The sequence below is a fragment of the Delphinus delphis genome, chromosome 4 (genome assembly GCF_949987515.2).
Source record: "Delphinus delphis chromosome 4, mDelDel1.2, whole genome shotgun sequence".
Classification (NCBI taxonomy): Eukaryota; Metazoa; Chordata; class Mammalia; order Artiodactyla; family Delphinidae; genus Delphinus; species Delphinus delphis.
In genome coordinates this window covers 131,497,587-131,522,568 of record NC_082686.1, presented here as the reverse complement: position 1 = coordinate 131,522,568, position 24,982 = coordinate 131,497,587, and the positions used below count along the sequence as shown (strand labels likewise).

The window sequence follows — 24,982 nt, the reverse complement described above, 5'->3', positions numbered from 1 at the left end:
TGAACAGTATGAATCCAGAGACTCGCCAGTGGGAAGTCCACTGCTGGAAGCTTTCCTATTACCTGTCCTTTTGGTTTCTCTGCACTTTCTGGTCACTAGGTTGTGTCACTTCCTGTGGTGCCTGAGTATCAGGTTATCATGGTTTATAACCAATTATGAGACTAGAAAGAACAGAAATCAGGCTATTCCATGAAATCTCCCTGAAACCGGAGGACAGAGTCACTTTCTTTATTTTTCTGGTTTAATAGGTCAATTAGTTGCTGCTCATTACTAACTAGTCCTATATTACAATCATACCAGGCTGTCAACTGAGATTTACCCATATTTATATTTACACTGGTTCTACGTCAAAGAGCCTTCTTGATCAAACATGTGAACAACTTCACCTCAATCTGGAAATACTGGAAGGCAGAATAAATTCAGTTCAATGTAATTTATGTAAATCACTTCTTACAGGGAATTCTCTTGGTGGGCAAGGTCAATATTCATTATCAAGTAAAAATAAATGTAATACTGATCTAATCTCAAAATCGTGTTTTCTATACAGACTTACAAACACATACACACACTGTCGTGGGCACACACACACCTTCTGTTAAAGTTACCAACAGCTTTTGAGGTCCATGAAACCCCACTATTACGAGCTTACACTGTGGAATGAGCTGGATCTGGGTTTAAATCCTGCCCCTGGGTGTGGAGCAGAGCACAGATCACTTCACCTCCCTGCACAGTTTTCCTCTTCTGTTAAACAACACCCATGACAGAATGTTTAATGTGAGGATCAGATAGAATAGTGTCTAATAAACCAGTGCTTCTCAAACTCCAAAGTGCACACGAATCATCTGGAAATCTTGTCACAATGCAGATGCTGATTCAAATTCTCAAGTGGGACTTGATGAAGTTCCTAGGTGACGTTATGCTGCTGGTCCATGCACCAAACTTTGAGTAGCAAGGAACATACTGAAACTACAAAAGGGAAACCAAAATCGCTATCCAGTGGTCCTGCCAGCCAAGTAAGAGAAGAAAGCTAAGAAAGGATTGTTTTGGTGGTCAGTGTAGGCTTGGCATGAACTCAGTTTCTCTAGGTGTGGAGAGGATAACACATTTGGGACAAAGCTTTATTCTGTCCTCTCATGAGCCTCAGCATAACTTCATTTCCATTCTTTGGCCCAGGGTCAGGCAAGGGTCACAGGAACCCACAGAGATGGGGAGTCTCATACCTGTCATAGTCTTGGCAAATCTCCCCCACAGCTACCAAGGCCTTCAGGTACTCATTGGGCTGGTAGGGGTGGATGTAGTGCAGGGAACAGCTGTTCCTGGGGTCCCCATTCGAAGCCGTGAAATCTATAGCTACCTGGAAGAGAAGATAGGCAAATGGGTGGATTTGATTTAAAATGAACATATTTCATAGGAACTGTGATTAGCCCTGAGAGAGACACAGCCGGGGTGTGTGTGTGTGTGGGGGGAAGCAGTATGTTACACACCTGCCAATAAGCAGAGTTAGAGAAGAAATTCATCAGCTTTAAAAACTAGTTATTCAAATAATGGAGAGGATGTGGAGAAAAGGGAACCCTCCTGCACTGTTGGTGGGAATGTAAATTGGTGCAGCCAGTATGGAAAACAGTATGGAGGTTCCTCAAAAAACTCAAAATTGAATTACCATATGACCTAGCAGTCCCACTCCTGGACATATATCCAGACAAACTCTATTCTAAAAAGATACATGCACCCCTATGTTCATAGAAGCACTATTCATCATAGCCAAGACGTGGAAACAACCTAAATGTCCATCCGCAGATGAATGGATAAAGAAGATGTGGTACATATATACAATGGAATACTATTCAGCCATAAAAAGAAATGAAATAATGCCATTTGCAGCAACATGGATGCAACTAGAGATGATCATACTAAATGAAGTAAGTCAGAAAGAGAAAAACAAATACCATAGGATATCACTTACATGTGGAATCTAAAATATGACACAAATGAACTTATCTATGAAACAGACTCACAGACATAGAGAACAGACCTGTGGTTGCCAAGGGTGAAGGGGTGTTGGGGAGGGATGGAGTGGGAGTTTGGGTTTAGCAGATGTAAACTATTATATATAGGATAGATCAACAACAAGGTCCTACTGTATAGCACAGGGAACTATATTCAATATCTTGTGATAAATCATAATGGAAAAGAATATATAAAAATAATGTGTATATATATGTATAACTGAGTCACTTTGCTGTACAGCAGAAATTACACAACATTGTGAATCAACTATACTTCAGTAAAAAAAAACTAGTTACTAATTTGGTTGAGGCCATTTCTATAGTCTTCAACCTCCCTCTCCCCTATGCCCTCTTTTCTCCTTGTCCAAAACAGAACTTGAGATTGACGTCCAGGTTAGAAAACCCAGCATCTGATCCACGACATCACCAGGCAGCAAGGGTAAGGGTGGAATATTGTAATTCACTAAGAAGAGTCCTTAGTGCTCTCCGGGGAGGACGATTCCATCTCTGAGACCTAGCTAAACTCCCTCAAAACTAAATTCTGTGTTAAAGATGTGGTCTGTATAACAAAGCCACTATTTTCATGAGTGACCAGTTGCAGAGAGAGATGCTGAAGTGGTTATAATAAAATTTCTGCCAGAAGCAGCTCTGTGTAAGGCTCATTCATGTAAAAACCCACCCACAACAGAGAAGACGCCTGAAGTCTACAGCATTGTCAGTGGCAAGTAGAGAAAAGAAACCTCTGTCTGGCCACCTAGTGGGCATTATCTTTGAACTTAAGTTTTTTCTGACCCCCTACATCATCATTATCTAAATAAAAGTTGACTCACAGGACAATTTTTTAAAAAATTATGGCTGTGTTGGGTCTTCGTTGCAGTGCGCAGGCTTCTCTCTAGTTGTGGCGTGTGGGCTCCAGAGCGCATGAGCTAGTAGTTGTGGTGTGCAGGCTTGGTTGCCCCGAGGGATGTGGGATCTTAGTTCCCCATCAGGGATGGAACCTGTATCCCCTGCATTGGAAGGTGGATTCTTAACCACTGGACAACCAGGGAAGTCCCACACAGGACACTTCTTAACAACAACAACAACAAAATTCTTTAACCTGGGGGTGGTGCTAAAACGGGAAGGTGTATTTCTTCTGATTTCTAATATCATCACCAATTCAATGAAAGTTAACCTAGCAAACACCTCTCCAAAGAAATGCTTAATCTTGGAGGTGGAGAGTGGGGAGAGAGGGATTAAAATGAAAGGAGTTGTAGGGAAAGAAAGGAATGTTCATGGTGCACCCAGCTCAATAGAATCCATTCACTGGCTGACTGATGATAGAAAGGCTCTATTTTCTCTTATGATCTTGTGAATGACAAATGCTATTTGCATAACATTTGACAAAATTCCATTATAACAAACCACTGGAATATCTCATTGGATTTAAGGTGGGATGCTAGTTCTGGAAGGACAGAGGAAAGGGGCTACGTGCTCTGTGTCTGCTTCTGAAAGACCAGACTCAGTAACATTGATGGAAAAAAATGTCACCTCATCTTATATTGTAAGCCTGCAATCAGATCAAAGTAACTGGAAGAGAAAAAGCATTGACTAACAGTAATTCACTAACAACCTCTCTTTTGTTCCTTTGTAAAGTTATTCTTTCATCACTGAATTTTCCCCTTTTCTTCCTCACCCCTCCACAGGACTATGTTGAAAATAAATTTAAGCAGGATTCAAATTCTATTTTCAGAACCTCCAGATGTTTTCAATAAGGGAGTACAAACTGATAAAACGCTAATATAATACTAAGTGTTTCAAAAAAGGTCATATGAGTATTCCCCCAATGCTTAGATGCCCTTACTTTGGACAAAAAAGGGAAGAAGGGAGGGGTAACCTCTGTTGAAACCCTACTATGTGTCAGACACCTGCACTGGCAGCTTTACAGGCATTGTGTTATTTCATTCTCATAAAAACTCTGGGAGGTAGAGATTATTATTCCTTTTTATTGATGAATCTGATGCTCAAAGGTGATGAAGGTCACAAAGTCATAGGGGATGGAGCTGGGTTTAAACCCAAGTCTATATGGTTCCAAAGACTCTGCTCCTTCATCATATCATTATATACCCAAGAGAATGAGTAAGTCTGTGACTGGGATGTCCAGACATCTCGTAGGCATGTTTTATTCTTATGAAGGATGAGGAGATTTGGCCTGGAGGTAGGGATATTAACCAGGAGGCAACTACAGTAATTTAGGAGAGAAGAAATACCTTAAATGAACAACACTTTATGACCAAAGCAACTGCAAAAGGTAGGAAAACAGCAACTAAAGTGTGTGTATATGTGTGTTTGTGCGCGTGTGTGTGTATGAAGAACAGTGGGAGTTAATCTCTTCTGTACAGCAAAGTGACTCAGTTATACATATATATATTTTTTCATATATTTTCCATTATGGTTTGTCACAGGATATTGAAAATATAGTTCTCTGTGTTATACAGTAGGACCTTGTTATTTATCCATTCTATATATAATAATAGTTTGCCTCTGCTAATCCCAGACTCCCATTCCTCCCCTGCCTTACCCCCCCACCTATGTCTGTGAGTGTTTTTGTTTTGCAGATATGTTGATTTGCATTGTATTTTAGATTCCACATATAAGTGATATCATACAGTATAATCAAGTATACTTCAATAAAATAAAAAAAACCAGAATGGATAAACAACAAAGTCCTACTGTAGAGCACAGGGAACTATATTCAATATCCTACGGTAAACCATAATGGAAAAAAATGTGAAAAAGAAAATATGTATATGTATAACTGAATCACTTTGTTATGCAGCAAAAATTAATACAACATTGCAAATCAACTACACTTCACTAAAAACATTAAAAGAAAAAAAACATTTAAAAAGAAAAAAAAACTGAAACAGTGGGAGAATGGGTTACTGAGGACGACTGCGGGTGACCTAAAAGGACCAGTGAAATCCAGTATCTTCTGAGATAGATTTCATCCTGAAAGTGAAAGCCAAGCCACTGAAGAAAAGTGAGGAAGACAACATGAACTGTGGTGAAAAGCTAGTTGAGGCGGCAGGAGTGGTGTTGGGGAGCCTACATGCATTTTGTGAACGAGAAGGAGGTGTAAAGCATTCCAGGTCTCACCCATGGGGCCCCAACCAGACAGAGGTCCAGATACATGCAGACAATCCCTGGAAAACTTCTCCAAGGAGGACACTCGAGAGGTACCTGAGAGACAGTGTTTGGAGAAATCAAACATCTCAGGGACTCTTGGATGTACTAAGCTCCAACACACACCCACCATTCTCTGCCTTTTTGTTCTGATGAGACACACTTAAGAGATCATGGCACCTCACCTGTGTACATAGCGTTTAGAAGGTAAAAATAGTGCTGGGAAGGCTAGAAGTAAAGCCACCTCTTTCTCTTCCACTGAGGAAAGCACTTTAGAGCTGTAGAAAATTCTAGAGGATGCAAGGATGTTATTATGGAGACAAACTTGATTCTGTTCTGATTTATTAATATCATTGCAAGTATTGCAAATCACTGGCAGGTTTAATATTTTATTATTAATAATGAGTACCTGTGGCTCCCCTCACTTGTGTTTATGATTCCCCTCTTCATGGAGCATCCCAATCTACCAGTGTTTCTTAACACTGCAACTGGCAACCTGTACCATGTGTTGATTACCTGATTGTCAAGGGTATCCTGTGATGGCAAAAAATATGCTGGTGTCTTGATGTAAAACCAGAGAATGAAATCAGATAATATAAAGAACAGAGGGAAAAACCTCCATAAAGAAAAATGGCAACTCAAGCAACATAATTGAACATCTTATCTTCCCAGGCATAGGCAAGATACTCCAAGCATGCAGGCACCAAGTGGCAGCATCTGAGCCCAGGTGTATCACCTGGATGAGTACCTGTGGTATGGGGAGAAGTGGATGTAACATCTGGATGAGCTTAACAGATTTTGGCAACAATCTATACTAAAATTTAAAAAAAATCATAGGGCTGGGATTAGGGTAAAGTAAGAGAGGTGACTAGGGCGTAAGCTCAGGAAGGCACTCATCTGAGCTGACCCTACACTTGCCTGATCTGAGAGTGATGCCTCCTTAAATTTTGCATCCTAGGTGCCTCTCTTTCTTCACTCTGGTCCCAGTGCTGGTATATCTTTTCATTTCTATCAACTCTTCATCCTCAGGCTTGGAATAATTCCCTTACGCTTAACAAACTAGGGTGGGGCAGAGATGGTGGTGAGAAGAGGATTGTGATTGAAGATATTAAGCATAGAAAACAAATAGGATTCGGTGACTGATTGTGAAGTTGGATGCCAGTTAGGGAAAGGGAGCGGCCAGATCTCCTTGGGGATGGAGGAGATTATGTAGTGGGACAACCTGAAGTTCAAGGTTAGAAGGCGGTATTGTGCTGCCTGTTCCTGGTGGTCCTGTAGGGACATACAAACACGCCCAATGGAAACTGCTTTTTTTCTGCAGGCAGGCCTCTAGGGTTTCCACTCTTCCCATGGAGATGGCCCCCATGTTTGTGACAACCTCAGAGGCTATTCCAGCTCAGAAGATGCTGATGTAACTTTGGGGAAGGGTGTGAACTTAAAAATTACCTGATGAAAAAGGAAATAAACCAATGACCTTTATCACCTACTACTTTCTGTAATTCCCACTGCTCATAAAAATATTTTATCATTTGACTAGACAGTAAATGGACAGTCTCAGGTACAAGGCAGCTAAAAGACTTTTTTTCTTTCCTGGCAACTGATGGTTTCTGGTCTCCTTGATGAGGCTGGAGATAAAATCTCTGTCTTCAGGAGGTGGCCTTCTACCAAGAATTCTCTGCGCTCTTTAAGTTAGCATGAGTGCAAAGAGAACAGAGAGAAAGGTTAGGTTTATTTTAAAAAGCAACAGGGAGGCTGTGAAAGATGGGATTAAGTTGAGAAATAAAAGCAAGAAAATGACCGAAAAATGCCAGTTTGCGGAGGAGGCTCCCGGCTCCTGGCTTCCTTAATGTGGCGGGCTTGCAGAGCTGCCGTTTTCATCTTCTGCTATGAAGCATTCAGGAAAGCCTGCAGTTCCGATGTGCGCTCCCATCTTCCCAGCGGGCAGCCCAGGAACAGGCCTCCTTTGTTTCCCCTTCTGCCCAGGAGGTCTCGCTCTTCATTAAGCAGAGCCATGAGCAGTTTTGCAAAACTTTGTAAAGTAAGAAAGCAAAATGCTTGCTTCCTCCATGCTGCCAAGTCCCTAGTGTGGGGAACTGCTTCCAGAAAAGGCTGGATGCTAAAGATGAGTATCCTTCCTTGGACATTTTTAGCTTCTTACCTGAAACGAGCCCAGGCCTCATATCCTTTCCCTGCCGGTGAAAAAATGCGCCCTTTGAGAACCTCCCAGATGTTTTCTGGGGAAAGCTTCTGTGAACCCATCTCTGGTTAGCTGCCCAATCTCTCTGCAACCTTTGTGATATCACCTGCTATAGGGCAGCGTTTTTTGTTTGTTTTTTAGATTTGTATACAATTTGGACCTATAAAACAAGACATAGGTGGAGATACTCTTTAGTCTGGACTATTTCTTAAATAATAGGTTTAATTATTGTGCTTTTCTGTTTCCTCAAAACCCTATAGCAGGCAAAGAAATAAGAACCTAGGCCAGATGGGAAAAACCCCAGAGGTCGCTTGGTTCATTTCCTGGAAAGTGCAAAGCACTCTCCTCTTCATCCCAGGACTCATCCTCATTTCTCAGGGTTCTACACCAGAATCCGTCAGTGTTTAGTCTGGGATATAAAATCAGGATTTAAAACTTAAACTGAGACACAGCTTGGGCATAGGATGTCTCAAGTGTGTTAGGGTCAGAAAAGATGACATGAGAGGACCTTTAAGAGGTGCTCTTTTCTTAGGCTTCAAGGTTAATCTGGGAGAAGCCACATTCAGCTTATTATATTATATCATATTATATTATTAAAATGTAGACTATACAATCAGAGATAAAGGAAAGCAATACCCTCTTTAATTTTTTTTAAGTTATTTATTTATTTATTTATTTTTGGCTGTGTTTAGTCTTTGTTGCTGCGCGTGGGCTTTCTCTAGTTGCCGCGAGCAGGGGCTACTCTTCCTTGTGGTGCGCGGGCTTCTCATTGCGGTGGCCTCTCTTGCTGCAGAGCACGGGCTCCAGGCACGCGGGCTTCAGCAGTTGTGGCACCCAGGCTCAGCAGCTGTGACTTGCGGGCTCTAGAGTATAGACTCAGTAGTTGTGGCGCACGGGCCCAGTTGCTCCGCAGCATGTGGGATCTTCCCGGACCAGGGCTTGAACCCGTGTCCCCCGCATTGGCAGGCGGATTCCCAACCACTGCGCCACCAGGGAAGCCCAATACCCTCTTTAATTTTAAAAAAATTACAAATAATAAAAAGGGCCAACTGAATATAATAAGAAAAAAATGACCACTCAGGATTCTACTAGTCTGGTAAGTCATATTTTTTCTTTTTAGTTATATACAATATATATATCCAAAATATTTTTAAAATTTATATGTAAAACATACAATATAATTATATATAAACATTTAACATAGTTGTAATCATAGGGTAGCTTTGCTTTATGTTCTTTTTTTCTTCACTTAACACTATGACATAAACATATTCTCATGTTATTACCAATCATTATAATTACCACTTAAAATGGCTTTATCATAGTCCACCTAAATGAGAAACTGCGATTTATATAGCTATTACCTTATTGTTGGACATTTGTGTTGCTTACAACCTGTTTCTGTGAAAATTCATTTTACAATGAACATTTTTTTGCATCTGGAAAGGCAATAACTTTCAAAAGAAACATTGAATTCTTCTATCATTTTCTCTTCAAATATCTTATGGAGTCGGCCTCATCTATGCTGTCTGTAGTTGTGTATTTTGTATATGAAGTTCTGGTATCTGGTTTTCCTTTTAGCTGCTGTGCCATGTGCCAAACACATAGAACCCAATCTCTCTCCCTCGAGTCTCTGCTTCACCTCTGCTCAGGTCCTCCAAGACCACAACACGACTGTTGCTCCGGAGTCCTTACGACTCAAAGATTCACACAAGGAACAAAGGTTGTCCTCGGGGGTGCCCTTGACATCCTGAAATGGTGTGCAGAATTGGGTGTGTGCACTTTCCAGTGAGAGGATATAGATCTTGTATCAGATTTCAAATGGTCCATGTGACAAAAAAAGAGGAAGAATCATCGACTGGGGCTTTTTTTAGCATCCTTTATGTCCTTCCCTCCCTGGGGCCTTCTCTGCTTATTTCATAGCCTAAAACTCCCCTCTTCTCATCCTCAGGTTGCCACTCTCCTTTCCACCTCTTGCCTTCCCTTCACTGTCGGCCTTCTTGAACGAGTAGTCACACCCACTGTGTTCACCTCCTCATCGTATGTTACACCCCACCCCCTGGGTCTCCTGTCTCATTCTGCTGAAGTTGCTCTTCTGAAGATGATTTGTGCCTACTCATCACATGGCCCAGTCCCAATTTTTCATTCTTCACCTTCTATCTTCTCTTTAGCATATGAGATTATTGTCCCTGATCCTGTAACACTTCCTCCTGATCATCTGAGTAACTGCCTCCTCTGGGACCTCCCCCTCTGGCATCTCTTTACTGTTTGCCCCTCTCTCCCCTGCTGACCAATGCAGATCTTCCACAATATTCTGTCACCAGGCCCCCAGTCTTTCTGTATTTTTCTCTTTAGCCATCTCCTCCAGACGCATGTATGCGCAGTTTCCACCTCTCTCCTGAAACTGAGGTCCATACTTATAAATGCTGTCTCCACTGGGATACCTGAAAGTACTTCCACCGCATCCATGAGGAAGTTCATCTTGTTGTCTGGCAGCTCCTCTTGATTTCCATATTTCTGTGAATGGGACTGCCATGCTTGTCTTCAGGCACAAAAGATTTGAGTCATCCTGGACTCATCATTCTCCTGTGCCTTTTGTCTCCTCCTGTATCATAAGTCAAGGCTAGTAGACTCTCTTTCCACAGTGCCCCTTCCTACTGTTGCCCCTCTAGTTACCTCTTACTACCCATCACCAGGATGGCTACAGTGGGTTTTAATGTCTTCTTTCAGAGTCCCTTTCATGAAGACCTCCCAGATTTACTTCCCTAAAGCATGTGCCTGACTGCTCCTGAGTCCTGCCCAAGAGTCTTCTGAACATTCCCACATCCACCTAATTACCTCAAAATTCAAGGCCCTTCAAATTCTCAATCTAAACCATTTCCCCAACAATCCCTAAATATATCCTGCATATTCACATTAACCCAAGTAAGGTTTCAGTATTTATCATTAGAATATATGGATGCATAAATATTTAAGTTCACAGGGGTGCTTTTTAAAGCAAAAACATAGTATCACATTTATTTATCCAATTTCTTCTTTTCCCTAAACCTTATCTCTTCTTGAAGATTTAGGCTTTGATCCACCACCATTCAACAGAAGTATTCTGAGTAACTTATATCAGCCTACTACCTGAAGGGAAAGGTGCTCTGCTCTTGATATTCTTAAGGTGAAACCAGGAGCTCCAGGCATCACTGGAAGGTGCAAAAGCTTTCTTCTCACCACTGTTTGTAGTGTGTATTGGGCTGAGTCTTGACAGGAAGCAAATGGTCCACTCAAAAGGGATGATTGAGAAGAATTTAATAAAAGGACAATTCTAAAATGTTAAGGGAGGCTGAGTAGAAAGGGTCAAGAGGGGCAGTTAGTAGAACCGAGTAAGAGTAGTGTTTGCAGGGCAGGACACCTGAAGGGAACTGTGTCCTTCTGTAGAGGAATGTGGTCACCGCCAAACAGCAACCTGGGGGGTAGAGAGTGGGGAAGAAGTGCCCCAGCTTCATTCTCCTCCTATTGTTTGACCTCTGGCTGCTGCCTACCATTGGTCAAATCCAACCAAAATCCATGAGCAGGAGAGCCCGGCTGATGCACCCGAAGGGGAAGGCCTCCTGGGCACAGGGGCAGGGCCGAGAAGCGTGAGGAGGGGAGGAAACATGCAGAACTGTATTCCACTGCTGGCTCCTGAAGGTCTGTCTCCAGGGAGACGGAGGCTCATCCTGGCTGAAGCTCCGGGCCTGCTTAGGAATCTCGGGCCATCCTCTGCGCCAGTGGGAGATTTCAACTCTGGAGAGCTCAGGGGTGGGGTGACTGCAACAGAACCTCGTTCCTCCCTCCCTCTGCTCTGCCTGTCTGTACGCCAGGAAGCCCTCTTCTCATTTCTCATCCCTCTGCCACATTCCCTTCATTTTTCTAGATGGCCTCAATAAAATGATTGGGTATATAATAAATACCAAATTTATTAAGACATGTTATTTGTTATTAATAATTTGTATTACAGCTTGCCATTTACATTAGATTGCACTGCTTGAGTAATAAGAAATTAATAATGGGAAAGCTGACTTAATTTTAGAGGAAAATGACAATGAGGTGGCTGCTATGTTTTCTTTAATAGAAAGCTCAAAATAGAACATCTAGCAACCTTCTCCTGCGTCCTCCGCCTGGAGCCCTCCAGGAGGAAGGGCTTTGTTGGAGGCACTGCTTGATGGCCTGGTCTCCTCGGCATTTATCTGCACATGCTCCCCCTGTTCACATGCCTTGCTCCAGACTCACTCCAGATCTCCCGCAGGTCGATCCGTGGACCCTGGATGGCTGAGAAGCTGGGGCTGGGAAGGTGGTAGTGAGAACCACTGAGGTGGTCCCTTCCGGCTGGGAGCATCAGCAAAAGTGAGAAGGAGGGGAAAACAAAGCCAGGAGAGCAATCCTCCTGTCAGGTGGGCCACACGATCTCCCCTCCCCTCCCCTTCATGAGTCAGGGTGTAGAGCTGGAAACATTCTGGGGTCAAACTTCAGTTTTCCCTGGGGCCAATTCTTTGTAGCCCAACTCCAAGGGCAAAGCAAGCCCCTGAAGGTTGAATAAAGAGCTGTTCAAAAGCATGGGATCTATAGAATCTAAAACAGACCCAAATTGATAGAGCTTTCCCTTGAAGAATCTATAAATAGTTTTCTGCATCATTTCTTTGCCTAAGATCATGGGACACTATCTCCTCTGTGACACTGCTGACTCCTCCACCTCCATTTGCCCAGGACAGCTGGAGGCAGGGGTGTGTGCCCACAATGCACATGTTTGCTACCTTCTAAACATGCCTGTGTGTATATGGTGGGGGGGGGGAGGAGGGGGGGGAGGAGGGGGGGAAGGGGGGGTGCTGTGTGGGTGTGTCTTTAGAGAAACTTAGACTTCAAAGAAATGACCAAAATCTATAATTAACTCCTGTAAGCATTCAGGGGCAAATGAACAATGGCCTGAGCTTAGGCAGGACATAGGTAGACCCCTCTGAGGTTATAGCAGAGGACAAGCCTCTATCTAGGGAGATACCTTATCTCAACCCCTCGGGGAACCCCCTTCTAGTCCTTTGGGCACCACTATCCCTAGTCTTAGGAATACATTGCTCCTGTCTACTTTCTTGGGCTCAAACCAATTTCCTTGCCTTCCTCACATGACTGAGCCTGTCTAGGGAGCTAAACAGGGCTGAGTTTCAAGAGTACACTTTTGTAAGATGAGGAACAAATGCTGCACAAATTGGATTCCTCTTGTTTACATCCACGTTGATTTCCCATAGGTTTTAGCAGATCTATTCCTTGTCATCTGGGTATTCTCTTTCTGCAGGTCATGTCTGCCTAAACTTAGTAGGATTTTGAATATGAAGCCACTGAAAGCAAATTGTTCCAGGGCAGATGGACTCACAATCTTGGCCCACCCAGGCACTTAAAAAAGACCCAGTCCACCCCGACCCTCCAATCTGTATTAGGAGTGTGCAAATCCCATGGGCTCACATATTCCATGTAGGAGGTGATCCTCAATCCACTCACTCATTCTATTTTTCAACCTTGCAAGACTGGTTCCCCAATCTTTTGGAATTCTCTTTCTCATTGACTGATGAACCATTTGGATGGCTTACTCTTGGCACCGACCATTGGACATGACATGGATGCTCGTGGTCTGGCCACACGAACACAACCAAGACGTCTGCAGTTGTCCAGTGGGATGCGCAAGCACGGCTCACTTCCTTCCCACCCTTTTCACGCAGTGATGGGACCTGGAAACCCACCCACTGCCTCCTGCCTCATGTAGTCATGGAAAGAACGGAAAGCATTAGGCTGGTTGCCCGAACCACTTGAGGTTGAATGGCAGGAATTTCCTGACATGACGCTGAAAACCATACTCACTGAGGAAAACAGCATTATGACCTCCTTGTAAAAACATGTTACTGTATGATATTTCAGCGGTGAGACGTGAGCAAAGCTGACCCAGGGTCTTAACAGACTTTTGCCTCCTCGTGCCCCACACCCAGCACCACTCCCCAATCTTACTCCTGAATAAGGACAAATATGGAAACAACTCACTGTAAACTGGATTTGGCAGCCACCCATGATGTAGTCCAAGAAAGAATGCATCTTGTGGATCTGCACAGGAGGAGGAGAGGAAACTGTATTAGGAACAGTATGATCTGTATACCTATAGATTAGAGGCCTACACTTTGGGGTTATGCTGATGTAGAGGAAAAAGCAGAGAAAGATCTGTGAGAAAAAGATGGGTCAGCTGATTTTGTTCCATGAAAGGAAAGAAAGAAAGCAATGCTGAATTTAGATGGGTCTGTGAGGGCTGCAGCCATCCATCCCCTGCTACCCTCTCTTCTGGTTTACACATGATTTTAATCAGTCTCTGCCTCTGGGGTGAGACTAATACTGTGTTTACAAGGGTCACCACTGGTTTGAAATGAATGAAGTCTCACACTTGGCTTCAGTCTCGCTGCCCGTGTCTAAGTCCCAGTTCTGGTAACATTCCTAACACCACAGTAATCAAGATGGGCAGCTTCAAGATCACAATTACCTGAGAAGGTCTTTACTGCCAGCTGCCAGCTAGTGAGATTCCTCCCATGCCATGAGCAACAAGTATTAACATTTATTGAGAACTTACTGTACGCCAAGCACTTGACATACATTACCTCATTTAATTCTTAGAACAAGCCTGTGAAGGTGATGCTATTGTTATTACTGTGCCCATTTTATAGAAGAGGAAACTGAGGCTAAGATGATGGAGGTGGAACTCAAATGATGGCGGTCTTGACAGCACAGTTCATCCTTTCAACCTCTAGGCTGGAAGTCAGCAGGGTCCCTGCTTTTTTCCCAACCCCTGGCATCTGTGTTCTCACACACCTTACTGATTTCTAGTCTTAATTTCTGCTTCATTATGATTCTGATGCTTGAGTCTTGGTGACATTCATCTACTTATTTATTTAACAAGGATTTATTAAGCCCCCACCATGCACTGGATGCTAGGGATACAGGGATGTGAGAAACAGGCATGGTACCTGCAGCCACTGAGCTCACAATCTGGATCCTTTTACCAGGACAACTACTAGCTGATTTTTGACCCTCACTTCTCAGACTCCATCTGACGTTCAGGGCAGCTTCTCAGAGACTGACCCATAGAACCCCATGGTAGTGTTTCCAGGCACCACCTCCAGGTGGCACACATCTATTGGCAGACTTGTCTCAGGGCTGATATTTACTGGGCTCCCTGAATAGTGCCTGCTCCTGGCTCCCTCATGGCGATGCTTTGCCTGATAGTTGGGATACCCTACTACTGTCTGTACACCAAAAAAATGAGTTCGATCACCATGGCCTTTGAGTGCCGAACTCTTAGATCAAAACAGATATGTGCACAACCACCTTACAGAGATGGATAGTTGAACTGGCTCATCTGGATCTTCTTTTCTCCTGCTGCTATGGGCACAGGGATGGTCACAGGTCTATTCTGAATGTACCAGGATTTGGTCTGTACAGGTAGGTAAGATGACCAGAGACAACTGCCTTTGAAAGAAGAGTTTATTACTCACAGCTCCCCAAGGGACAGGAGGAATGTCCTGCCACACAAGGGGGCCACACGGGGAAGCACTAGGGTCAGTCAGGAGGCAAGAGGAATGAGGGGAAAGCACAGGCAAAAATCTTTATCATGGTTTTTGTGGGAAGGAATGCATGAAGCAAGGTAAGAAGTTAAGCAGGTTTAGGATTCAATAGTTTGAGTAACTTACGAGGCTCTGGGTGATAGGGATGGTCTCTAATTATCTGAAACCTGGCTCTGGGGTGATACAGGGCAGGCGGAATATTGTCTTGGTGTGTGAGAGTTCAGGAAAGGGGGTGGCTGGGGGTATAGGCTCTGGATGGATTGGTCTGCATGTCAAAGACAGGCTCACAGGCAAGTTGATTGCTACCTTTAGGAATTAGGTAACTCTGGGAGGGGCAGTTCCTCCTCAGTATGCAAGGCCCCAAGATGTCAAAGCATCATAAAATACAGAAAAAAAGCCATTATTAAAACAGTGACCCCCAGATGGCCAATCACAAGCATTATCTCCTAGTTCCAGTGATTGGTTCAAGGGGTGGGCATGTGACCTAAGCCAGACCCATCAGTCTTTTCCTTTACTCTCTTGTTATGTAAGGATGAGTTCTTGCAGCTCCTGGCAGCCAGGAAAGGCCAACTCTGAGTGAAGGAACCTGATATATATAGAGAGAAACTGGATGGCACGTAAGTCTTATGTCATGGAGTCAGACAGACGGAGACTAAAATCTCAGCTCTTAAACTTACCATGTGTGTGACAAACTGGTTACACAATCTCATTTGAAAGTAGAAATCTCAGGGTTGTGATAAGAGTAAACAGAACGTATTATAGTTATTTTCACATAGTAAGTACTCAACCGGTAGCAAAATTATTCCCAGATGGGATTTTCTGCTAAGTTAGAGTCCTTCTGGGAGGAATTTTTAGGCCCTTTAATCTCCCCCCACTGTCTTATTTTCATGGTACCTTCTCGGCATGGCGGAGGTGTCACATATAAAGCAACGAACGCTGGGATAGGCACAGAATAGGTGCTTTAGAAATGTTGGTGACCCCCTCTGGGGACCTCCCTCTGGTGCTGCCCTGGGAAGACCAGGACTCTCCTATCTTTGGGGGCAGGACTGTCCTTGTGGAGGGTATGGTGGCATTGGCCTACCACAGCTCCAAGACCATCCATGCTTACAATGTATGTCCATTAATACCTTGACTTTCTGATTTTTGTTTAAAAAAGATCGTATCTCTTTGACACTCTCTCCTTCTGTCCACACAACCTTCCTCCCAGACAGCCCTAGCTTCATACCCCTGGAAGACAGGGGCTATGTATATACCTTGCACTGATTCAAAATCACAATGCCCGAGTTCTTATAATTCTTCTTCTTGGCTTTGTACTTGGGATTGATGCACTCCCACTGCACCTGAAACAAGAAAGGTTATAGCATGATTGCCAGCTCAGGAAGAAGTGGAGTCATTCGTGACGAGGCCCCTGGGCACTGTTGCAGATGGACCTGAGGGCTGACCCATGGTCTCTAGCTGATCCCTTCACATCTGGAGGGGCAGTAAGGAGGAGTGGTGCAGAGGGAGACTCCGACACTACTCTGCTTGGTTTGAATCCCAGCTCCTCCATTTTCCAGCTGTGTGATCTTTGGCCAATTACTTGATTCCTCTATGTCTTGCATGTCTCCTCTGTAAAATGGAGCTTGTAATTGTAGGTATCTCATAGGGTTACTGTGAGGATTGAATGATTTACCCTTGTAATACATTTAGAACAGTGCCTGACACTTATAAATGCTTGCTATTAATGGGACCAAATTAAGCAGCAGAGGGAAGGAGAGATCTGGGGACACACAGCTGAGTAACCCAAATGCTGAGTCTTAGTGTCTGGGAACTGACTTAAGAGGTAGGAAAACTGAGGGACATTGAATACTGGCTACAGGAAGCTGATGGGGATGATGATAAGTTTGCTTAACTTCACAGAGGACTAAAATAATGGATTGACACAGTCACAACGGTGGCGCATTAGATTGCCAGAGAGGCTTCTGTGAGAGGTAGAATCAGAACTGAGGAGGTAGCTGGGAGCTAAAGGGTGAACAGATCTCAACCCTTTCAGCCTACAGAAGGCTTCAGGGGACAAAGCCAACTGCACCTTGACTACTGACAAAGTCAAACATCCAAGAGTCATGGAATGCTCCTGCCTACTATCCTATGGGAGTAGATCCTTGGATTTCTACTCAGAAGACAAATTTTCACACTCTGACAGTTGGAAGTATCTGAAAATGAAGCAATTTCTGAGGCAGATGTGAGTGGGTAGATTGATACAGCATTGGCGCCAATGACCCATTCCTCCCAGTGCACAATGACTCTGAGCTTAGTCAGGTGACTTGTTTTGACCGATGGGACATTAGCAAGTGATATGAGCAGAGGCTTGACAAGCCCCTGTGCACTGGGGCTTGCCCTCCTCTTGCTGCTGGGACATTTTCACCATGTATTAGCTTAAGCTGGTGTCCTGGAGGATGAAAGAGCACGTGGAGAAACATTTCAGCTACCTCAGATGTGTAGGCACAAGTGCAAGAGTGAGTCCCATTTGGAACAGAGAGAAGTTTCCCAGGGGAACTCAGCCCAGATTGCCGACCTCCTGTCCTGCCTATGGTAGTAGCCTCCTAACAGATCTCCCTGTCTCACTCTCTTGTCTCTCTCTGTAACTGATTATCTACACAGTAGCCAGAGTAATCTTTAAAAAAATTAATCTAATTCTCCAGCCTAGACCCCTTTGCAGCACTGCCCAATAGAACTTTCTACAATGATGGGAATATTCCATGTCTGCACCGATCAATGTGGAAGACACTAGCCACACGAGCACTTGGAGTGTGTGTGTGTGTGTGTGTGTGTGTGTGTGTGAGAGAGAGAGAGAGAGAGAGAGAAAGATGGAGGAATTGAAATTTTAACTTAATTTAACTTAAACTTACTAAAATTGAAATTGAAATAGGTGTATGTAGCCAGTAGCTATTAAATTGGAGACTGTGGCTTCAGTGTGCTCTCAACACATTTATAGGAAAATTGAAACTCTTTTCTCTGAGCTATCAGAATCTGCTTTTCCTGGCCTTGGCCTCTGTTCTTGACCACATCGCATGCATGGCTCCCTCACCTTCTCTGATCCAGATACACTGGTCTCTTTCCAGATCCTTAATCACACCGAACTCTTTCCTGACTCAGTACTTTGCAATGTTGTTCCCTCGGCCTGAAATACTGTTCCCTTGCTTGTTACATGGTTGGCTTCACTTCATCTTTAAGGGCCTTCAAGTTAAATGTCACCTTTTCAGTTGATCTCTTCTATGTTATACCTTTATAACTAAACTGGCTCAGTTTTTCATAGCATTTGGCACAATGTATAATTACATATTTTGTTTACTTGATTCATATTTATATTTTACTATGATGCACACTCATGTCACACCTAGAGCCTGACACTTAGCAGGTGCTCCTCAGTAAATATTAGTGGGGTCAATAAATAATAGAACAGTTCCCTGGGTGCAGACATGTCAGAATAGGGACTGAGTGGTTGCACCAAAACCTTTCTGGTGTCTCAGTGATACAGAAAAGTACAGTAGCATATCATCCATTTCCTCAGAGAGACTTCAAGATTCACTTCTGTTTGTTTGAAAGCATCAGACTTCAGCATGCTTCAATTGTGATGTATGCTATAATATCCTCCTAGGATTCTAAAGATGAAGTGTTTCCCATGTTTATTGGTTTGGCTATTTCTATTTGTAAAGCAGAACAAGGCAAAACTTCGTAAAACTCTTTAGAACTCTAGCGGGTGGTATTGATAACTGTCATTGATTTATTAGCTCAACAGAGCCTGGTCTTGTACATTCAAAGAAGCAACAACGTCTCTGGATAAATTCCTAGTTATTTGGGTAGTGACTTAATTTATAGTTTAGTGTTGGTTTTCACTGTACCCCTGAAACTGCAAGCCTGCTCGTGGGTGAAGGTCTCTGTGTGTCTGACAAGTTTCCTGCAATGCTGGGTATGTAACAGCGTGTTAAGCAGGTTGTGGGAGCTATGCAGAAAGCTGCCCTTGACTTTTCAGGCCAAAGGGAGGTATTCAACAAATGGTCTGATTCAGATTAAGCCTCTGATTCTAAAGAATGTTAGTTTATTTCCATCCAGTCTGGTTACATCTTGACTTACATCTGAAAGGAGAAACTTGAACAGTGAGTTGGGACAACCTTCCCCAAGCAGCACTTCTGAGCAGGCCAGGCACAGGGTCTTTAGGGGAAAAAGTCTTTCTCTGCTGTCACTCCTTTTTGTTCTATGGGGACAGTGGCTCCCAGAGTAAGGATGGCAGGTAGCTTGGTTTGACTTCCTCCAGAAGCTAACGCCGAGGCAAGTATTTAAGTACAAGTAATTCATCTGGGAGGTAATACCAGGAAGGAACAATAAAAGAGTGGGGAATTGAAATAGGGAAGCAGCCAAAAAGGGGTACGTGATCCATTCAGGTAACCCTATGGGCAACCAGGGCTGCTTCTTGCTGGGGAACTCTGGGCAACTTCACAGAGCATGCCTCAGAGTTTTGCTGCCTGAAGGGCAAGAGAGCTGGGGTATTTATATTCCATCTCCCACTAGCAATTTGTTGAGGGCTGCTCCCTGAAATGTGTACAACTCCCCCAACATGTCCAGCCTGCAGTAGGCATGGGCAGAGCAGGCTCCAGCAGCCACAGAAAGCCCTCAGGCAAAGAGATTCAGGTTCTGCAGCTGACACTGGGCAGGTGAATCCTGAACAGATCAGAGAAGAAGTTACATGGTCAGGGTCCAGACGACAGCAACTGACCAACAGATGTATATATGTATCCATCAGAGTACGGGTGTCTGAGAGATACAAAGAGGAGGTGTAGGCTTCTGTGTGATGCAATGAAATCCCTATGTGCCCCTGTGGTATGTGGTAGTGTTTGGGTTTATGTCTTGGTATTAAGAGTGTAAGAGTGAAATGGTGAGACTAAATGAAAATCTGGTGCCCAAAATAAAAATTTGGAGTAATCAAATAATTTGCCCAAAGCATTAAACGTGTAATTAATGCCACCAGGTCATGGAAATGTAGATCTAGAAAGAATACTGCAACATGATAATAACACCAGCACATATTTTGGAAGTTCCAGACACCCTGCCAAATGCGTATCATGATTTATCTCATTTAATCTTCACTGAATGCTACCGGGTAAGTACCATTATCACCTTCATTTATTTTAGGTGAGAAAGCTGAGGCGCACAGAGATTAAGGCACTTGTCCAAGGCTACACAGCCAAAGGAAATTAGAAACTTTCTCATCTGACTTCTCCATTTTGCCAGTGGAGAAACTGTACCACCTTGGAGCAGGGTCCTGTCCAAGGTCACAACCAATTGCTATGAGCTGGGTTGGCACTAGAACCCAGATTTCAGTTCCCACCATGCTCCCTCCTGGCCATGTTTAATCATGTATTAATGTCTCACCTCTAGCTGCTCGGTGTATAGCTGGGTGCTAAGGAGGCATTGCAAGAGGCGAGTCTGGGGGAAATGCCATGAGGGGCTTACCACGTACCTGTTTTCCTTCCATTACTCCTCTCATCTCCTTGAATGTTGAGGTGAATTCTCCAATGAAGTCATGTTTGCCATTGGAGTCCCAGTCCCATACTATGCACTGCAAGAGAAAATAAGTATTTTTTTTAACTTAAGAATTCATCCACAGCAGCTAAAGGCAATGCAAACTTTATGAGGAAGACCTGATGAAGGACAGTTGGTCTGGATCAAAAGTCTAGGATGACAGCATGTGGGAAGAGGTATCCCTTTGGTTTCCATTCGTTTTACTTAGCCTTTTTGTCATGACTTTCAAGCAGCCCTGTGATGCAGCAGTGACTAATAATTTGCCGATTTTTCAGGTAAGGCCAGTAAGACCAAAAGGAGATAAGTCACTTGCCAAAGGGACTATCCAGTGAATGAGAAACCTGGGATTTGAAGGCAGGTATCCTGACTCTAATTCCAGTGTTGTTTTTCCCACAGAAGAGAGCCTCTGTGGTTTATAGCTGGAATCAGGTGCCTGAGTCCATGCCTGTAGCTTCCACAGTGGCAGCTTATGTTTAATGATTTGATCATATGAATCACATTTTATTATTTTTTTTCTGAAGGCAAAAGAGCGATGCTAAGAAAAACAAGTCAGAGGGCAAAAAGTGAGAGCTTTAATTGTACCCACATGAAAAATAGGTGAAAAACAGTGAGAGGTGAGTTACACTGGTAAAAAGCAGGCGTCCATCACACCTAAGATGCAACCTTCCAACAAGAGGGCTCCATCTAACACCACTAAGGCTAACTTCTGGGCTTGCAAGTAACACTTTGCAGTGTGATGCAGATTAAATCAGTAGCCATCCCTCTGCTTGGTCACACATCTTTAGATGAAGAGGGAGTCCCCATTTTTTCTGGGGTGGAGGTTGGATTAGGGTTTCAAGCACTTCAGATATCGCTTCTACATCTTAAACCAGGGATCTGCAGCCAGGAACCCCAGAAGTCAGATAAGATCGAGGCAGCAAGGAGACATTTACTCAGAGGTTTTCCCTGGAATATTGGTGTTCAAGGGGCAGCCTAGTTCTTTCTTGGGATGAAGACCTCAGTGGCCAGTCCTGCCTGGAAAACCTGGTTTGTAAATCTATTTTCTGACCTGTGGGATACCACACAGACCTAAAATGAAATATGCCCCGAATGAAACATAATCCCCCCCAAACTTATTCCTCCTCATTTATTTTCTGTCACAGTGGATTGTATCAACATCCACCCAGTGGGAAACATCACTCAGGATGTGCACTGTGAACATCACACTGTCAAAGACTTGTCTACTGATCTCAGTTACTCACAACAGGGTTTTTTCTCTCTATTTGCCAGCCCCTCCTTACTGACCCTGACACTCACACAGTCATTACCTGGAGCCAGAAGCAAAAGAAAGCTTGACTGGCCTGGGCACAGAAAGAGAAGGAAGTGTGTTTCTGGGACCTTGCCTCTCAGGCTCCTAACTGTGCGCAGTAGTGAACACAGCCCTGGGACATCTGAGTCTGACACTTACTCAGTCTTCTATCTTGGGGGGAAGCAGATAAAAAGGCAAAGGGGCCAAAAGAGTCTTTTCAACACTCCCTTGTGTTTTACTGTGTTTCTTTTAATCTCTCCGTTAGAATACAGGAAAAGCAAGAGGGAATGTACGTAGTACTTTGGTTTGTCACCAGATCTCAAGCAAAACCACCTATCTGCCTTCTCTTAGATTTCCCGTCATGCTTTGGTTAGTTACTGCCCTCCTTCCACCTGCCACCATAACACTCAGGACGTTTGCTCTCTCTGGGGCAGAATTCCCCTGGGCTGGATGATGAGTCAGGCCCAACAGGGTTCCAGGCCTGGCCTCCTGGGGGGCAGGCACCGCTGTTTACATGGGCCCTGCTTCTTCAATTGGTGGCATTCCTCATCATGCCAGTTGCAGAATCCTGTTTCGACCTTTCTCAGAAAGGTCCCAGAGGAAAGAAGACACAGTGAGGCAGAAAAATAAAACCACGGTCTTTCTCTCCCTGCCATGAAGCTGGCTTATGACAGCTCTGATACAGTTGACAGAGGAACATGTCATGGTGAAAAGTAAACAGATCAACTGCCCTGCAGAAAAGCTGAGACAGAGGCAGGTTCTTGGTGTGAATCAATAAGGAAACTTTGACAGATTGGTGACAGAGTGGCAGCTCAAAACTGTCTACAAGTCAGGAGGCCTTCCACATTCCCACAGCTCACAGTATAGTTTAGGTATATCATCTTAAAATGTCTGAGCTCGACAGATGGTCTTGTCAACTCCCTCATTTTACAGAGAAGGAAATTAATGGAAGAGAAAGGAAGCGACTCCTGCAAGTTCACCCAGTGCAGACGAAAGTCCAGGTTTCCTGCCTACCTAATTCCCCCCGCCAACCACAAAACAGCAAATTATAATAATTACAACATATATAGTGCTTACTATGTACCAGAAACTGTTCTGAACACTTTACATATGTAAATTCACTTAATACCCAGAATAATTTTTCATTATGCTCATTTTACAGATGAGGAAACTGAGACACAGAGAGGTGAAGTAAGTTTTCCAACACCACACAGTTAACAATAGGTAATCTTTGAACTAAAAGAAGTTAAACTTTGGAGCTTTTCCTAAATGATCATCTCTTATGAACCCAGGCCATTTGTGTTTATGGTCTCTAATCCTGTATGATAACCCTGAAATGACAATATTATTATTGCCATTCACAGGTATCAGTCACAGGCTTAGAGAGGTCAAGTGACTTGACTAGACATCTAGAAAGTGACAAAAATGGATTTTATTTCTTTTTCTTGTCTAATTGCTCTGACTAGGACTTTCAGCACTATGTTGAAAAGAAGTGGCAAGAGAGGGCATTCTTTTCTTATTCCTAATCTTAGAGAAAAAGCTTTAACATTTTCACCATTGAGTAATATATTAGCTGTGGACTTGTCATGTATGGCCTTTATTATGTTGAGGTAATTCCTAGTTTGTTGAGCATTTTTATCATGAAAAAGTGTTGAATTTTGTCAACACAGAATTGCTAAAGCAATCTTGAGAAAAAGAACAAAGCTGAAGACATCACTTCAAAATATATTACAAAGCCACAGGAATTAAAACATCATGGTACTCCCATAAAGACAGATCTATAGGCCAATGGAACAGAATACATAGCCCAGAAATAACCATACATATATGGTCAATTGATATTTGACAAGGGTGCCAAGAATATACAATGGGGAAAAGGGAGTCTCTTCAACAAATGATGTTGGGAAAACTGAATATCCACATGCAAAAAAATGAAATTGGATCCCTACCTTACACCATACACAAAAATCAACTCAAAATGGATAGAAGACTTAAACATAAGACTTGAAACTGTAAAACAGTTAGAAAAAAAACACAGGGGAAAATATTCTTGACATTCATCTTGGCGATGATTTCTTGGATATGATACTAAAAGCACAAGCAACAAACGCAAAAATAGACAAGTGGGACTATATCAAACTCCTACAGGAGCTATAAAAATCTGCTGCACAGCAGAGGAAACCATCAATAAAATGAAAAGGCATCCTACAGAATGGGAGAAAATATTTGCAAACTGTATATCTGGTAAGGGATTAATTTCCAAAATGTATAAGGAACTCTTACAACTCAATAGCAAAAAAAACCCCCAATAACCTGATTAAAAAATGGTCAAAGGACTTGAACAGATGTTTCTCCAAAAAAGATATACAAATAGCTAACAGGTATATGAAAAGATGCTCAACATCATTAATTATCAGGAAATGAAAAATCAAAATGACAATGAGATATCACCTCATATCTATTAGGATGACAATTATTAAAAAAACACAAAAGATAACAATTGTTGGCAAAGATATGGAGAAATTGGAGCCCTTGTAACCGTTGGTGGGAATATAAAACAGTGCAGCAGCTATGGAAAACAGTATAGTGGTTTCTCAAAAAATTAAAAATAGAACTACTATATGATCCAGCAATCTCATTTTTGGGTATACATCCAAAGAACTGAAGTCAGGATATCGAAGAGATATCTTCATTCCCATGTTAACTTCAGCAGCATTATTCACAATAGCCAAGATATGAAAATAACCCAAGTGTATGACTAAAGAAAATGTGGTATATACATACAATAGAATATTATTCAGCCTTAAAGAAGAAAATCTTGCCATTTGTGACTTGGATGGACATTATGCTAACTGAAATAAGCCAGTCACTGATGGACAACTAGTGCCTGATTCCACTTTTATGAGGCATCTATAACAGTCAAACTCATAGAGGCAGAGAATACAATAGAGGTTGCTGAGGGGTGGAGGCATTGGGGTCTTGTTGTTCAATGAGTGTAAGGTTTCAGTCACGCAAGATGAGTAAGTTCTAGAGACCTGCTGTACAACATTGTGCCTATAGTTTGTAATATGGTGTTGTGCACTTCAAAACCTGTTAATAGTGTAGATCTCATGTTATGTGTTTTTATCGCAAAACAAGTCAAAAGGACATA

The 24,982-nt window shown here is 43.1% G+C and overlaps 1 protein-coding gene across 2 annotated transcripts in view; it reads right to left on the bottom strand.

The window, feature by feature from the left end:
- The window catches only part of CPNE4 (copine 4), a 577,328-nt gene that overhangs the window by 23,436 nt on the left and 528,910 nt on the right, over positions 1–24,982 (bottom strand). For both annotated transcript variants that reach the window (XM_060011465.1, XM_060011466.1), the window contains exons 8-11: positions 20,482–20,580; positions 16,238–16,324; positions 13,420–13,479; positions 1,221–1,354 (exon numbers count right to left, since the gene is read on the bottom strand). In XM_060011465.1, coding sequence (XP_059867448.1) covers positions 1,221–1,354; positions 13,420–13,479; positions 16,238–16,324; positions 20,482–20,580 — 380 coding nt within the window. The remainder of the gene's footprint in view (positions 1–1,220; positions 1,355–13,419; positions 13,480–16,237; positions 16,325–20,481; positions 20,581–24,982) is intronic.